Source organism: Oncorhynchus clarkii, chromosome 27, assembly GCF_045791955.1.
Source record: "Oncorhynchus clarkii lewisi isolate Uvic-CL-2024 chromosome 27, UVic_Ocla_1.0, whole genome shotgun sequence".
Classification (NCBI taxonomy): Eukaryota; Metazoa; Chordata; class Actinopteri; order Salmoniformes; family Salmonidae; genus Oncorhynchus; species Oncorhynchus clarkii.
Window position 1 is genome coordinate 27,482,180 of NC_092173.1, and position 17,687 is coordinate 27,499,866.

Consider the following 17,687-nt stretch of genomic DNA (forward strand, 5'->3'; position numbering starts at 1 on the left):
TTAATTTAAGGACCAAAAAATGGACAGCTGTGCCATATCAATTGCAGAATAGTTGGGAAGATATTGCTGATGTACCGATTCCATGGCACATGGTTTATGAATTGACACGTAAAACAACGGCGGATTCAAAACTTTTAATTTTTCTATTTAAATTCATATAGACATTTTTTGAAACAATTAGAATGTTACATACAGTTGAAGTCGGTCATTTGCATACACTTAGATTGGAGTCATTATAACTCGTTTTTCAACCACTCCACAAATTTCCTGTTAACAAACTATAGTTTTGGCCATTCGGTTAGGACATCTACTTTGTGCATGACACAAGTAATTTTTCCAACAATTGTTTACAGACAGATTATTTCACTTATAATTCACTGTATCACAATTCCAGTGGGTCAGACGTTTGCATACACTAAGTTGACTGTGCCTTTTAAACAGCTTGGAAAATTCCAGAAAATGATGTCATGGCTTTAGAAGCTTCTGATAGGCTAATTGACATAATTTGAGTCAATTGTAGGTGTACCTGTGGATGTATTTCAGGGCTTACCTTCAAATTCAGTTCCTGTTTGCATGACATCATGGGAAATCAAAAGAAATCAGCCAAAACCTCAGAAAAAAATTGCAGACCTCCACAAGTCTGAGTCATCCTTGTGAGCAATTTCCAAATGCCTGAAGGTACCATGTTCATCTGTACAAACAATAGTACACAAAAGTATAAATATCATAGGACCACGCAGCCGTCATACCGCTCAGGAAGGAGACGCGTTCTGTCTCCTAGAGATGAACGTACTTTGGTGCGAAAAGTGCAAATCAATCCCAGAACAACAGCAAAGGACCTTGTGAAGATGCTGGAGGAAACAGGTACAAGAGTATCTATATCCACAGTAAAACGACACCTATATCGACATAACCTGCAAGGTCGTTCAGCAAGGAAGAAACCACAGCTTCAAATCCGCCATAAAAAAGCCAGACTATGGTTGGGGACAAAGATCGTACCTTTTGGAGAAATGTCCTCTGGTTTGATGAAACAAAAATAGAACTGTTTGGCCATAATGACCATTGTTATGTTTGGAGGAAAAAGGGGGAGGCTTGCAAGCAGAAGAACACCATCCCAACCGTGAAGCACAGGGGTGACAGCATCATGTTGTGGGGGTGCTTTGCTGCAGGAGGGACTGGTGCACTTCACAAAATAGATGGCTTCATGAGAAAGGAAAATTATGTGGATATTTTGAAGCGAAATTAAAGCTTGGTCCCAATTGGGTCTTCCAAATGGACAATGACCCCAAGCATACTTCCAAAGTTGTGGCAAAATGGTTTAAGGACAACAAAGTCAAGGTATTGGATTGGCCACCACAAAGCCCTGCCCCCAATCCTATAGAAAATTTGTGGGCAGAACTGAAAAAGCTTGTGCGAGCAAGGAGGCCTACAAACCTGACTCAGTTACACCAGCTCTGTCCGGAGGAATGGGCCAAAATTCACCCAACTTATTGTGGGAAGCTTGTGGAAGGCTACCCGAAACGTTTGACCCAAGTTAAACAATTTAAAGGCAACCAAATACTAATTGAGTGTATGTAAACTTCTGACCCACTGGGAATGTGATGAAAGAAATAAAAGCTGAAATCAATCAATCTCTCTACTATTATTCTGCCATTTTACATTTTTTTTATAAAGTGGTGATCCTTACTGACCTAAGACAGGGAATTCTTACTAGGATTAAATGTCAGGAATTGTGAAAAACTGATTTTAAATGTATTTGGCTAAGGTGTATGTAAACCTCTGTATCCCCCATATACAGTTGAAGTCAATCTTCCCAGCTCTGCAGATTTTGCTACAAGGAGGCATTAGATAATTTATTTTGGTACTGTTCATATGTAGCTCATTTTTATGTCACAGGTCCAGCCAGGAATGGCTGAAGAATTGCAACATTTACCTAGACCTAACGCTGCAGATAGCAATTCTGGTTGATTTGAAAAGTCATTATCGATCAATAATATAATAATTATTTTTGCAAAACATGTTAGCTTCTACAGATTGTAAATTAAAGATAGGAGAATAGAAAAGTTCAGTACTGTTGTGAAGCATCACAGGACAGTTGAAAAATGTATGGAAAATATAAATCCAAAATGGATGGTGTTAAGAGATAGATGGGAGGGGTTGAATGTAGCTGAAGGGTGGGACTAATAACTACAAGATAACCAATGTAAAATAGGTTCAGAAATATTGTGAAATAGCACAGTTACAAATCTAAATCAAACTGGATGGACATTAGAAATAGATGAAGGACTAAAAACAAACAAAATATAACTATTGAAGAATAGATTGTGTCTGTAAAATGTGTATAATATGTATAAACGTAAGGTAGAAGCCTAAGTGTTATTGTTTAATCGTTTACTCCAATTGGGGGAAGGGTGGTAGGGATTGCGGGAATAATAAAGGTATATAAAAAAAAGTGTGTGTATGTATATGTATGTATGTATGAATGTTTATGTATATATTTATATATGCAGTCGTGGCCAAAAGTTTGAGAATGACATATTAATTTTCACAAAGTCTGCTGCCTCAGTGCATTTAGATATTTTTGTCAGATGTTACTATGGAATACTGAAGTATAATTACAAGCATTTCATAAGTGGCAAAGGCTTTTATTGACAATTACATGAAGTTGATGCAAAGAGTCAATATTTGCAGTGTTGACCCTTCTTTTTCAAGACCTCTGCAATCCGCCCTGACATGCTGTCAATTAACTTCTGGGCCACATCCTGACTGATGGCAGCCCATTCTTGCATAATCAATGCTTGGAGTTTGTCAGAAGTTGTGGGGTTTTGTTTGTTCACCCGCCTCTTGAGGATTGACCACAAGTTCTCAATGGGATTCAGGTCTTGGGAGTTTCCTTGCCATGGACCCATGGACCCAAAATATTGATGTTTTGTTCCCCGAGCCACTTAGTTATCACTTTTGCCTTATGGCAAGGTGCTCCATCATGCTGGAAATGGCATTTTTCGTCACCAAACTGTTCCTGGATGGTTGGGAGAAGTTGCTCTCAGAGGATGTGTTGGTACCATTCTTTATTCATGGCTGTGTTCTTCGGCAAAATTATGAGTGAGCCCACCACTCCCTTGGCTGAGGAGCAACCCCACACATGAATGGTCTCAGGATGCTTTACTGTTGGCATGACACAGGACTGATGGTAGCGCTCACCTTGTCTTCTCCTGACAAGCTTTTTACGGACTTTACCCCAGTCCTCAGCAGTCCAATCCCTGTACCTTTTGCAGAATATCAGTCTGTCCCTGATGTTTTCCTGGAGAGAAGTGGCTTCTTTGTTGCCCTTCTTGACACTAGGCCATCCTCCAAAAGTCTTCGCCTCACTGTGCGTGCAGATGCACTCACACCTGCCTGCTGCCATTCCTGAGCAAGCTCCGTACTGGTGGTGCCCGATCCCGCAGCTGAATCAACTTTAGGAGACGGTCCTGGCGCTTGCTGGACTTCCTTGGGCGCCCTGAAGCCTTCTTCACAACAATTGAACCGCTCTCCTTGAAGTTCTTGATGGTCCGATAAATGGTTGATTAGGTGCAGTCTTACTGGCAGCAATATCCTTGCCTGTGAAGCCCTTTTTGTGCAAAGCAATGATGATGGCACCTGTTACCTTGCAGGTAACCACGGTTTACAGAGGAAGAACAATGATTCTAAGCACCACCCTCCTCTTTGAAGCTTCCAGTCTGTTATTTGAACTCAATCAGCCTTGAACTGGAGATCACACCTGTGTTAACGAGAGAATCACTGACATGATGTTCGCTGGTCCCTTTGTGGCAGGGCTGAAATGTCAACCCCGTAGAAAATCTTTGGAGGGAGTTGAAGGTCCATGTTGCCCAGCAACAGCCCCAAAACATCACTGCTCTAGAGGAGATCTGCATGGAGGAATGGGCCAAAATACCAGCAACAGTGTGTGAAAACCTTGTGAAGACTTACAGAAAACATTTGACCTCTGTCATTGCCAACAAAGGGTATATAACAAAGTATTGAGATAAACTTTTGTTATTGACCAAATACTTATTTTCCACCATAATTTGCAAATAAATTCATTAAAAATCCTACAATGTGATTTTCTGGATTTTTTTAATCTCATTTTGTCTGTCGTAGTTGAAGTGTACCTATGATGAAAATTACAGGCCTCTCTTCATCTTTTTAAGTGGAAGAACTTGCACAATTGGTGGCTGACTAAATACTTTTTTTGCCCCACTGTATGTATGTATGTATGATGTATGTATGTATGTATGTATATAATGTAATGTATGTGTGTTTACCCAAATAATATCTGGGGGATTGGAAATGATGCAGACAATTAAATTGATGGAAGCAACAATCTATCCTCAATATTAAAGCTGATCCACCCCTAAAAAATAAATAAAAAATAAATACAAATAAAATGCAATCGCTAGTATGGCTATTCAGACACAGAACAAGTCTTGGCTTATAGCTGTATGGATTTTTACAGAGAGCATAAGTCATACATAATATTACATAATGTAGTGGTGCACCGATGATGATGATGATGATGATGTTGTGTCACAGTTCAAGCTGATCAACAAGGGCAAGAAGACCAACATCATTGACTCCATGTTGCGGATGCTGGAACAGTACTCATCTAACCTGGAGGACCTGATCAGAGAGAGGACAGAGGAGCTGGAAGTGGAGAAACAGAGGACAGAGAAACTGCTGTCTGAGATGCTGCCTCCGTGAGCTTCATGTTATAACACACACACACAGACAACTAAAGAAGACAATGGGCATTTTGTTATTTCAAGATATCATTCTTGTACAATGCCAAGGGTATTATCCATTCATAACATGATACAGTACCATACTTTTGACTCTTAATGATTGTTTGTTGCTCTGTGTCACATTACCACAAACACAAAATGTCCCATGTCACAATACAGTTCTGTGGCAGAGGCTCTGAAGACGGGTGCAACAGTGGAGCCAGAGTACTTTGACCAGGTCACCATCTACTTCAGTGACATAGTAGGCTTCACCACCATCTCCTCCCTCAGTGATCCCATCGAGGTGGTGGACCTACTCAATGACCTGTACACGCTGTTTGACGCTGTGCTCAGCAACCACGACGTATACAAGGTCAGTTATACTATTTTCACACTACTGAGTTGAACCGAAATGAGCTGAGCATCATAGTTGCGGGTTGGGTTGCGGTGCAAGGGAAGCATCACTGAGTATCAATGTGGCAATGATTTACTGTATGCCTGTTTGTTTTCATTGTGTAGGTGGAGACCATTGGTGACGCCTACATGGTGGCGTCAGGTCTTCCCAAGAGGAATGGCAACAAACACGCAGCGGAGATAGCCAACATGTCCCTGAACATCCTGAGCTCTGTGGGCACCTTCCAGATGCGCCACATGCCCGGCATTCCCGTCAGGATACGAATAGGGATACACTCAGGTGAGAGAGGGCATTGGGTTGTCCCTGCCTGGCAGACATACTCTGAAGTTAGGTCACATATATTAGCTAGTTGATCAATCTTGCTCAATGGCTAAATCCCAATGTGAGTTGTTAATAAAGATGAAGAGTTTCTTTCCAAAATGCTATATATACATTTTCAGAAATCTTGGTAAATTAGCTTCTACAGTTTTAAAGAACTTATGAAAGCGATTGGTGTGTTTTTTCACTATCTAAACATGACATGGGGTTGTTCAATGACACATGTATTTGTTTGAAATCTACCACTTGATGTTTTCATTTCAGAGACAAATAATCATGTTTTTTTGTACCTCACTCACAAATAAATAAGTAGTATTGCCAGGTTTTACACAGTCAAATGTACTGTAACAAATAAATACATTTTTAATAAAGAACTGTGATACATTTGTGACGTAAAGATTTATTTGGGTTGCAATCTGAGGTGCAGCTAACTCTAATGAACGTATCCTCTGCAGCAGAGGTAACTCTGGGTCTTCCATTCCTGTGGCCGTCCTCATGAGAGCCAGTTTCATCATAGCGCTTGATGGATTTTGCGACTGCACTTGAAGAAACTTTAAAAGTTCTTGAAATGTTTTCCGCATTAACTGACCTTCATGTCTTAAAGTAATGATGGACTGTCGTTTCTCTTTGCTTATTTGAGCTGTTCTTGACATAATATGGACTTGGTCTTTTACCAAATAGGGTTATCTTCTGTATACCACCCCTACCTTGTCACACCACGACTAATTGGCTCAAACGCATTAAGAAGGAAATACATTCCACAAATGAACTTTTAACAAGGCACACCTGTTAATTGAAATGCATTCCAGGTGACTACCTCATGAAACTGGGGTTGAGAGAATGCCAAGTGTGCAAAGCTGTCATCAAGGCAAAGGGTGGCTACTTGGAAGAATCTCAAATATAAAATATATTTTGATTTGTTTAACACTTTTTTTTGCTTACTACATGATCCTTCCTATATGTGTTATTTAATTGTTTTGATGTCTTCACTATTATTCTACAATGTAGAAAATAGTACAAATAAAAACCCTTGAATGAGTAGGTATGTCCAAACTTTTGACTGGTACTGTAGGTGAGACAACCAAATATCACAGTCAAATATACAGTATGAAAACATTCCATTCTAGCTAAACAATGGATATAGCGATTTGCAAAAAAAAAATCTACATTTTAATGCACACTTAAAATCTATTAATTGAAACAGTCATATTTTACACACACATGAAGGTACCCATAACCAGCAATCATTTCTGCTGAAAAAAACACGTGAAAAATGTGTGGATATAACGTTTTGGAAATAAACACAATCAATCGCTTTGATTCTATTTCCTTTTCTAACTGTGTATGTGGGGATCCATCAGTCATAATGAGGATGGCTGAAACAGTAGCAGGCCAAGGTTTGGTTTCTCAATGTGATGTCTGAGATGTGATGCACATGTGTGTTGTGTGTGTACAGGGTCATGTGTGGCTGGGGTGGTGGGTCTGACCATGCCTCGGTACTGCCTTTTTGGAGACACAGTCAACACTGCCTCTCGTATGGAATCCACTGGGCTGCGTGAGTATCAGAGGTTATTGGTGTTGATTTACAAAACATTAAGAACACCTTTTTAATATTGAGTTGCACCCCCTTGACACAAATCAGTGCACCTGGCCTGGCACCTACTACCATACCCTGTTCAAAGGCATTTCAATATTTTGTCTTGCCCATTCACCTTCTGAATGGCACACATACACAATCCATGTCTCAATTGTCTCAGGGCTTAGAAATCCTTCTTTAACTTGTCTCCTCCCCTGCATCTACACTGATTGAAGTGGATTTAACAAGTGACATCAATAAGGGATTATAGCTTTCACCTGGATTCACCTGGTCAGTCTGTTATGAAAAGAACAGTTCTTAATGTTTTGTTCACTCAGTGTATTTCTGCTCAGGATGTCTGCATTATGGTATGGTTTGTAGTGACAGTGTTATTTCCGTTCAGCTTATAGAATTCATGTGAACATGAGCACTGTGAAGATCCTGCGCTCCCTCAACGAGGGCTACAAGATAGACGTCAGGGGCATGACAGAGCTGAAGGTATAAACACCTCACAATACATTATCCTATGTGTTCACCTGTAGGATCTCTTTCAACTGTTTATAAATAAATCATGAATAATGATGTGTTCCTACAGGGTAAAGGCATTGAAGAGACATACTGGCTGGTTGGGAAAGAAAACTTCACAAAGCCTTTACCGAACCCTCCAGAGATTAAACCAGGGTAAGAACTCACACTCACAATACAGTACCTTATGTTGACACCCTGGCGAGAACCACCCTAAGTGAATCTTAACATGTCTACATTTCATTTGGGGAATATTTGTGCATTGATTATACAGCAGTTCTATGTGTTTATGTGTAGTCATTTCACACATTTTCTCATCATTCACTACATGAGCAAAATGGAGCCCCATTGAAAACTAGGATGGGATTGATGCTGTTATGGTGGCATTGCATGTTTTGCCTACTTTAGGGATGACAATCATGGACTGAACCCAGAGGATATAGCTGCGTACACGGGGAAAAAAACGGAGAAAAAAACTTGATTTGAGGAGGTAGCTAGCAACTTGCATGCCGTGCTCTGTTGTGTCATGGTGGAATGCTAGTTGTTGTGTGGGTTCTTCTGTTGCATGGAGTTTGTGGATTTCTCAATCTATGGGATTTTGTTGAGCCCCCTCCACTACTCCCCCGCCCCCTATACTGTCTTATCATAGTCTCTTGATCTGATCTCTTCAAGTCTTGATCTGATCTCTTCTCTAATATTCTGATCTTATCACCTTCAATACCGTTAAAGCAGAGCTTGACCATCCCAGAAAAGCTCTATTCATTTTGGATAATCTCTTTCCATTGTGAGTGGTTCACCATCATTTCCGTCCTTCCTTTCTTCTCACCCTCTCATTTGAGGCAGCACCTCTGAGACACTGGTGGCTGGTGACACCTTAATTGGAGAGTACGGGCTCATAGAAATGGCTGGAATGGAATGAATGGAATTCACTCTGTTCACTCCATTCCAGACATTATTATGAGCCGTCCTTCCCTCTCCAGCCTCCTGTTCGCTAAGACAATTAACATTCTTAGTCATGCTTCTTCTGCCATGTCCTCTCGTCTCATCTCACCAGCTGTCTTGTCTACTATAATCTGATAGGCCTACTAGACTACTGTGGAAATATTAAGTGGAAATATGTTTAAATGTTATTTGATCTTCCATTCTCAGGGACAACTGGCAAGAGATGGTGACAGATGAGATCAAGACGATATTTCGCAAGGCCAACCGGGAGGTGGACAAGCCTAAAATATGAGCAGACGAGACAGACGGAGAGAGACAAACACGGGGAGAAGAGGACACATCCAAAGAGAGAGAGGGAGGAAGAGAAAGGGATGATGAAGAACTGGAGGACAGAGGGCATGGACCGGCCTGCTCACTGCAGCTTACGTGGCCTCCTTTAATAGGATTTCCTGGCTTCTGTCTGTGTAATCTGCTTGTGGCCAGCACAGCAGAAAGGGAGAGCACTAATGAAATGAAGGTTGTTGTATTACCGTCCTGCGACAGGGATAGTGCGTGTCTTCTTAATGAACCATACACTTATGTCTCTGGACTCCCATTGGCCACTAAGTGGCTTTGTGTCAGTGGAGTGGTTTTGTCTAGATGGGATACAGTTTATGTCAAAATTGACTTTTCGTAGCAGGTTAGGAGAATTTACGCAGCAGGTTAGGATAATTAATGTAGCAGCTAAGGAGAATTAAGTTAAGGTTAGGAAAAGGGTTAGGTTTATGGTTAGCTAAAATCCAAAACATATCAACTTTGGATGTCAATTTGACACAAATTGTATCCCATGGCCAGTGGAGTTGAGGCCCCAGTGCTCAACAGGATGTACTACTGTATCACTCCACTCCCATACTGTACTGTAGCTTTTAATCACATGCATAATAGGAGTTATGTCAAATTTAAAAATATATATTTTATCACTCTTCTAAACGTTTTGAAAGGAGCACTTCTCTCCACCTGATGAGAGTTGTGGGGTGAAATAAGACATTTTGTTAGTTATGGCAAAATATGATATTAAATTTTTGAATTATGGCCGAAAAGTTTTGTAAGGGTGTAAGATTAGCGTTCCACAGTTGTGAGAGGAAATCGGATATATATCTACTGTATTGTTAATGGACCACAAGTTTGTTGGCATCTAGGTAAACAATTCCCTATATTAATCATGTTTTTTTGTATGAAAAAAAAGAGTGCTATTTGAGGACAATGATACAATGCAAAAACTAAGGACAGACACTGGATTTCTATGTTTTACATTGACTTTTAGAAATTCAAAACATAATTAGTATATGCATGCTGTGTCCCGTTGTTATAGATTGTCTATGTAATGTTTGTGTAAAACGTCTTTCCTTTAAGCAGGGCATTTGGAGCCTACGGAGTATACTGATTCTCCATAGACAAGACAAGTAAAGAATTGTCATGTCTGATGTCTATGCCTTCATGGACAAGAGTACTATCTCTTGTTTGGTTGAAGGTATGACTTGTATAAATGAAAATGAATGAGCGTCCATTACAGGCGCTATGAGCTCATACTTTAGGGTTACCTATGCAGCTGAAAACATGAATAGATCATTACCAAATAACATGAGCAATGATATATGCAGATGGATGTTTGATGATACATATTGGTGAACTTTTATTGTCTTCTAATATTTCATCTACTTCATAGACTATGAGAACAATGAATTAAAATAATATACAGTATGCAACTTTAATTTTCAAGATGCACAGTGTTGAAAAATGTAATTTGTTACTGATTACAGTTACATGACTAAAGTAATGTCATTTGTTACTGATTACAGTTACATGACTAAAGTAATGTCATTTGTTACTGATTACAGTTACATGACTAAAGTAATGTCATTTGTTACTGATTACAGTTACATGACTAAAGTAATGTCATTTGTTACTGATTACAGTTACATGACTAAAGTAATGTCATTTGTTACTGATTACAGTTACATGACTAAAGTAATGTCATTTGTTACTGATTACAGTTACATGACTAAAGTAATCAATCATGTCATCTGTAATCGGTAACGTAAAGATGCATTCATTATGTTATAAGTCTTGGATATTTATGAGACACAAAGACTAATGTAAATATTATATATTTCATTAAATCTGTTTTATTTACATGTATGTGACACTTATTTCAATGGCTCTTCGAGACAGAAGGAAAGGGAAAGTATTCTCCACATGGTTCCTCTATTCACCAGGAGATGGCGCTGAGATAACCTCTTGCTCTTTCTGTCCCCTCCATTCTCTTTGTCCTTTACTCTCCCTACATTGTTTACGGGCATATGATGATGGAGTGCAACTTTGTTTCTAACACCCCAGATTCTAATAAATGTCTGTTTTTTATAATTATTTATGGTTGAACAGTTTCGTGTCTAAGGTCTGTTAATTGACAATAGAGATGTGTCATAAATTTGACTTCCTTGTTGAGTAGATCTCTTTCTCCCTGTTCACCATGTTAACCTTGCACTCCAATCTCACCCAGCTAGGTTTATTAGCTCTATAATGGGGATTTCCTAACTTAGTGAGCTCTATACAAAACTTAAACTCTGACAGTACTAACTACTGTGTTAAAAGTGGGTAAGGTCTGTAAGATTGGGGAATCTTTTGGAATTGTGTGCCTTTCGCACGTTTGCAACTTAGGGTCTCCGGGGAAAGAATCTCCACATCCATTCTGTAGACAGAGGAATGTTGGCCATCAGGCCGACTGGAACGAGTATCATTCTCCTCACTGAACCCAGACAGTTAAGACACGTTCTGCACAATTGCACACTCACTGCAAAATGTAGTTCATTTCAGAGGCTTGCATCCTGATTATGGCCCCTTTACTATGCCACATTAACCCTTTCTTGATCATGATGTATCAGTATGTTTGAGGAAACTGACCAGATTCTTACTTGGATAAACTCAATGTTAAGCAGACACCAAGTTTATTTTAGGTTTCTTTTTATTGAAAAAAAAAAGTCAAAAAGGACACCACATTGCATTATGGCAACATTCCAAGGTTTAGTGGTAAATGCCTACAACGGTCATACAGTTTGGTTGGCAAATGGCATAGATAATTCAATCAAATCAAAGACTGCAGAGGAACAGTTTCAATGCAGCTGGGAGGCAAAAACAACTGAAAGCATGAGAAATGTACTTTGCAGGGTGGAAAGTGGAAAATAGTAAGACATGAAATTAGCTTGTAGTACACTTGTGCAACAAACTTTTTCTCTTTAAACATTAAAGATAATGCAACTAATCACGCATATCACAAACCCAATAAGAGAGAGAAGCCAAACCTATACTGGTGAAAAGAATGGTGGAAAATGTCTGATTTTATGGAAGGCAAAAATCAGAGAGATCATACTTAATATAAGCATGCTGTCGGGTCGTCTGCTATTCAATGTTCAGGTACTCTAAAAAGGCACTTGTGGTGTTCGGCTTTTTCCTGAAATGTATTGAAATGCAGACTGACAATGTTATTGATTATGGCGCATTGCAAAGGCCAAACAGCATTCATTCAAACATATCCCTGGGAGTGCTTAATGTGTCTGATACAATAGTAGGTCTAGATATTCAGTCCACATATGCCCTATTGGAATGTGTTCTTGGGGTAACAGTCATACCATAATACATGTACCATTTCCTGGCATGATTCAATCAGTAACCGTATCTCTCAAACTGTCCATTAACTATTACAACTCGTCACGCATCTTGTCTCCTTTGGGTCGCACCATTCTGCCGATGAAGAGGATGGAGTTGGTCTTGTTGTCCTTCACCAGGAAGATGAAGGGATGGTCAGCATAGAACAACTTGGGGTTCCTCAGCTTCTCACTTCCGAAGATGCTGGTGTCGAAGGGGTTCCCCTCGATGTCCCACTCCATTGAAGAGGCGTGGAACACGTTGGAGAGGTACAGGTCCTTCTTGCCGGAGATGTTGGACAGATCGGCCTTGGTTTTGTCCACAGCGTCGGTCAGACCAAGTTCACCAAGAGTTTTCTGGAGAGAAGTGTACAATAGACGGTGAAATATGGAGAAACGTTTCATATGTAAGTCAAATATGTTCTTTCTAAGTCAAGCTTGCGAGTTGAGTCATAGTTTATGAGATAAGTCTTTAATGACCCTTAAATCTATTGCAAACAATATAATTCCAATGATGTGATTACCTGGAGGTTGTGGCTAACCTCCATGCTGACTTTGGGCAGAGAGATGGCCACGGCCCTCTCCTCCATCTTGCCCATCCAGGTTTCCAGCTGCTTGCGGGTCAGCAGCTTCTCCAGCCTGTCAAGGGGTTCCAGGTGATAGGGCATGATGAACACCAGGCTGGACTGCTTCTGGCCCAGTGGCATGTCCAGCACAAACAACCTGTTCTCTGTGTCATCATGGAACTTATAGAGACCTGTGGAACACAATCATGGGATGAGAATAGATGAGTCAAGTTCTCTTGATAATGATGTAGATAATGTCTTATATTAAGGCTTATAGTAAGGTATGTCTCTATTCAAAAGGTTAGTGAAACCTACCGGTGCGATGCATCATGGGAACAGAAACTGTGAATGAACGGGTCACCAGGAAGCCACGGTTGTCTACCATCTTCTCATGGAACTTCTCATCCCAGTGAGCTGGAGACAGAGGATAATGTTTTCTAAAGATATTCACATCTCACAATCTTACTGTTTAATACGCCCCAATATAAACAGTAATAACAGTAGTCAAAGGTACTAACTACTAGGCTACTGTGTGTTTTTGAATAACTCTACTTACGCTTGAAGAACATAGCGTTGGCGATTGTTGCTCCGTCAGCATTCTGCACATCCTTGGTGATCTCAGGCAGCTTGCCGTCTGTCGACTTGGCCGCCCATTCGTTGATGGAGTTCACTGCGCTCCGCTTGTCCCTGAGGTTGATCTTCGAGTGGTCATAGTTGTAGTGCTTCTTGCTGCTCTTCACAAAGTTGTCGGCGAAGGTGACCGAGCTGGGGCCGTAGAGGCGGTTACTGATCTTCCATGTGACGTTCCGGGTCTTGGGGTCGCTGACCTCAGTCAGGAGCTCTGACAGGCCTGTGTGCAGGTGCTCATCCTTCAGGGCATCAGCACTGAGGACAGACTTGACCTGGGAAGCGGTGGATGCCTTGCCCCCGAGAGCCACCATGCCAAGGGAGGAGGCCACCACCACAGGGGATATCAGGATGTTGTCAAGGCCCTTCTCCTTGGCCACCGTGTGGTAGAGGCTGAAGGCCAGGTTGGCGCTCTTGTCAGCCATGGTGGTGGCATGGCTGCTCAGCTTCTTCTTGTCTTCTCCGGAGGCCGCAACGGCCAGGAGGCACAGAACTACAACGTTGGTTACCCACATCCTTTCTGTCTTCTGGTTGTTGAGCAGCTATAGAAGCCTGAAAGCAGACAAAAATACAATAATGTTGGAAATCCTGTGTTGGTATTTGAGGCCATTGTTTCAAAGGGTCTATTTTTGTATAGCCTGTATACGCTGAGTATGTTGAGGTTTTGCCCTCAGAAAAGACTCTATTTGTCGGGGCATGGGTTCAATAAGGCATCGAAAGCGTTTCACAGGGATGCTGGCCCATGTTGACCCCAATGCTTCCCGCAGTTGTCTCAAGTTGGCTGGATGTCCTGTTGAGTGTGAAAACCCCAGTAGTGTTGCAGTTCTTGACACAAACCGGTGTGCTTGGCACCTAACATACCAATTTCAAAGGCACTTAAATCGTGTCTTGCCCATACACCCTGTGAATGGCACACAAACACAATCCATGTCTAAATTGTCTAAAAGCTTAAAAATCCTTCTTTAGCCTGTCTCCTCTTCATAACAAGTGACATCAATAAGGGATCATAGCTTTCACCTGGATTCACCTGTTCAACCTATGTCATGGAAAGAGCAAGTGTTCTTAATGTTTTGTTTACTGAGTGTAATGTGTTATTACAGTGTGGTTTTAGAATGAGGTCCCACATATTCAGCAATTAAATGACATTAATTAGCTGCATAAATGAATGGGTTCCAATTTTAGGAAGCCATGTTTCTAGCCACGTCAGCAGCTGTAGAAATCTTGAGCTATGGCAGCAGCCAGGAGTGCTGGGCTCTGACTGAGGGTGTAATTTGATTCCTCTCTGTGCTCTTGTTAATTGTAGAACAAAAAAGCACACAATTTCTAAAATAAAATATGATATTCAGAATTTCTCAGAGGTATCATTACAGCACCATTTTGTTTTTAGATCATGTCAACATAGAACCTACGGAGGTACTTTTTAGCTGTTACTAACAGGAGCCCTCTTTTCTTTGCCTGACTTGTTCAAACAAAAGGAACAAATATGCAGCCTCAGGATACATATGGAGGAGTGGCTTCTGATCAATCCTTTGATTTTCCACTACTTGTAAATTGCTTTCCTGCCTTCAAAAACATGGCAGTATATAGGCTGTGTAGCTTTTTTTCACAGATTCTGAATTTTTCACTTTGTATGTCTTTACATCATTCTCTTGGGATACCTTGAAATGTTTTCATACTGATGTCAAGGTTTTCGTTTTTCATTCTGAAAGAAAAGAGGTGCATGTGGTAATCTCCATAGAGCAGTTGATAAAGCATTAGTCAGACCCATACGGAGTTATTTTATTACTTCTAAATTTTGATATTCTTTCCATCTTCCCTTGATATAGGGTCCATTGTTGAAAACATTTTGTATTTTATATTTTCTTGAATAATGATCCGTAGTTAGGTATATCATGCATACACACACGCAAAACTTTTCTCATTGGTCAGTGCATGTCCCAGAAAAACATCCATCCAATCAGAAATGCCACAGTGGAACAGCATCAGTTCCACAGAGAACCAAGTTCGGATTTTTTATAACATCCCACCACTCCCAAAATCATCTATGCAATGTTAGTCAGTAGCAGTTCTGCTTGTTTGTGTGTGTAATTACCCTCAAAAAGGCACAGTGATGCTGAAACGTTGGTGTTTTACCCAATAAATTACTGGCACACATACATATATATATATATACATGGCAGTTATAAGTGTACTTTGAGATACTATCGTTGCTTGATGATGCATGTTGATGTTTGGTTTACAATTATTCAATAAATTAAGAGAACCAAAAATCATTGCATTAACTTGATTAACTATAACTTGATTAACTATATATAGTTAATCAAGTTAATGCAATGATTTGTAGTTCCCTCTTAATTTATTGAATATTTAAAAAAACAATCATCAACATGCATCATCAAGCAACAATATTATCTCAAAGTACACTTATAACTGCCATATCTAATATCCTTTACAGATACATTGCATGAGCATCAATGTGGCATCCTATCAGCTACTCCAGTTCTCACCAAACAGTTGAGATAATAGGAAATATGTCATTTTACTAAACGTAAAGACTGAATCAGAATACATTCCACAGAGTTATGTTAAAAAGAGTGCCATTTCAGAACCTTAATGCATGCACTGTACTTTGACTTTAAACATTAAAACAAAACAGCTTTCCCAACAAACCACGGTCAAAAGAAAACCTTCTCCCAGTCTCTCCCAATCCTTACCTGGCAGAACTTGGCACGATCTCTCTCAGTCCTCACTCTCTGGGTTCGCTCGTCTGTTGACTGATCCTACAGTTTTTTCTCTGGCCTTTATAGACCATGGAAAAGAAACTTCTGGAAGTTGGGAATGGGGTATGCAAATGTAAAACCTATGTGTCTCCTCTGGAGCGGAGACTTCAGACCTCCCCCTGGATCCATTTGATGCAGTGCTCTGCATGGTCCTAATGCTGTAGGCTGACTCAATCACACACACAGCTTTCATCATATTAACTTTCACACATTTTCTAACTTTCACCAGCACAATAGAAATGGGTATGGATGTGGTCATTTTGTTTTTATACAGAAAGGTGCAAGAAAAGTACAGTACAATAGTGTGGATACGTGCATGTCAGTGATGATATCCCATTGGCTTCCTCTTGTAGTTGTGAATGGGCACACTGGGCACAATGCTCATATGCATGTGTATATGTGTATTGTATTTTCAATAATCCTGTTCAAAAGCAATGACTATGGAAGGGAATACACATGGCATTTATAACAGTAGTTGTAACCGTAGTTACTATAAGTTTGTAAAAGTAGTTACAGTTTCAGCCTCTCCATCACACACCCCTCCCCCATACTGCCACGTCTTCCTCAGCTGATTGCAGGCTTGTTTAGGATGGGGGTTGTGGAACAGGAGCTATAGCAACAGTGCTGTAGAAATCAAGCTCTGTCCTAAACACGTCCTCACCAGTCCGAATACAAGCAACTGAAATAGCTTTTTACACCATTTAAACGAAAAGTAATCTTTTATTGTAATACAATGTGAAATTCTGCCAGTACCATGAATAACTTCTCTGAAATAGATATAGTGAGATGTAATTCTGATGCCATCAGTTCACATCATTTCACTGTGCATGTAGCTAGTTTTTCTCCAGAAACGCAACCCTATTTTAAATTGCCCTCACATGCCAGCTGATGAGAGCCTTGCCTTTTGGTGATCGGGGGAGAAGGTTCCCCGAGGCTTCTACAAACGTAACCTCGTTCCCACACCCATGCCACTGTTCCATGTCCCCACACCTTCCCCCAGGCTCCGTTTTTTAATTCTGTAGGAGTCAAATACTCTGAAATTCCTCAGCACCTGCATGAGGCAGGCCAGGCCTAGTTCAAACTAGCCTGGTCCAATCCCCAATGGATCTTATCTAATGCAAAGATGCCCCTATCCTGTTGATTAGCAAAACATTTGTTTTTTGGTGAGAACTCTATAAAACTCACTAGGGCCTCATACATGCATAATCCATTTTAATTCAGCAAACCAACATGGACTGAAAGGTGCTCCTGTGAAATATTGTTTATTTTATTCTACTGAGCCATTTACTCTATGTTCATATTCTTATCATTTATTTCTTGTTGTTGCATTGTAGAGAAGGAACCTGCACTTAAGCATTTTGTTGGCCAGTGTATACCATGTGTATCCTGTACATACGACTAATACAAATTACAACTCCTGTGAAAGGATGGAGGGACTAGTACGCTTGGTGGAGATAGGGGCATTTAAAAAAAAACATTTATGTCGCTCTTCTGTAGC

At 40.4% G+C, this 17,687-nt stretch overlaps 2 protein-coding genes across 4 annotated transcripts in view; one reads left to right on the top strand and one right to left on the bottom strand.

Annotated features, from left to right (window-relative positions):
• Positions 1-10,302, top strand: part of LOC139385993 (retinal guanylyl cyclase 2-like) — a 32,391-nt gene extending 22,089 nt beyond the window's left edge. The window contains exons 13-19 of the mRNA XM_071131309.1: positions 4,573-4,736; positions 4,941-5,133; positions 5,280-5,454; positions 6,950-7,048; positions 7,473-7,567; positions 7,665-7,750; positions 8,744-10,302. Of these exons, the coding sequence (XP_070987410.1) occupies positions 4,573-4,736; positions 4,941-5,133; positions 5,280-5,454; positions 6,950-7,048; positions 7,473-7,567; positions 7,665-7,750; positions 8,744-8,828 (897 nt within the window). The 3' untranslated portion in view covers positions 8,829-10,302. The remainder of the gene's footprint in view (positions 1-4,572; positions 4,737-4,940; positions 5,134-5,279; positions 5,455-6,949; positions 7,049-7,472; positions 7,568-7,664; positions 7,751-8,743) is intronic.
• Positions 10,303-11,497: 1,195 nt separating this feature from the next.
• Positions 11,498-16,333, bottom strand: LOC139386399 (serpin H1-like). Of its 3 annotated transcripts, none has more exons than XM_071131970.1 (6): positions 16,124-16,212; positions 15,050-15,111; positions 13,339-13,961; positions 13,098-13,196; positions 12,741-12,973; positions 11,504-12,573 (listed from the first exon to the last, which is right to left on the bottom strand). In XM_071131970.1, exons 3-6 carry the CDS (start codon positions 13,922-13,924, stop codon positions 12,271-12,273), a joined length of 1,221 nt encoding a protein of 406 aa, XP_070988071.1. In that variant the 5' UTR covers positions 13,925-13,961; positions 15,050-15,111; positions 16,124-16,212; the 3' UTR covers positions 11,504-12,270. The 3 variants fall into 3 exon arrangements, with proteins under 3 accessions (XP_070988069.1, XP_070988071.1, XP_070988070.1); XM_071131969.1 differs by having other exon boundaries at positions 11,520-12,573; positions 15,068-15,111; positions 16,124-16,236; XM_071131968.1 differs by lacking the exon at positions 15,050-15,111 and having other exon boundaries at positions 11,498-12,573; positions 16,124-16,333.
• Positions 16,334-17,687: the final 1,354 nt, after the last annotated feature.

Bases quoted from the DNA above. Each gene is read 5' to 3' on its own strand.
- LOC139386399 (XM_071131968.1), bottom strand. From the start codon at position 13,924: ATGTGGGTAACCAACGTTGTAGTTCTGTGCCTCCTGGCCGTTGCGGCC. The intron at 13,197-13,338 runs GTAAGTAGAGTT...CTCTGTCTCCAG, and splicing joins CAACGCTATGTTCTTCAAGC to CTCACTGGGATGAGAAGTTC. The intron at 12,974-13,097 runs GTAGGTTTCACT...TGTGTTCCACAG, and splicing joins TCCCATGATGCATCGCACCG to GTCTCTATAAGTTCCATGAT.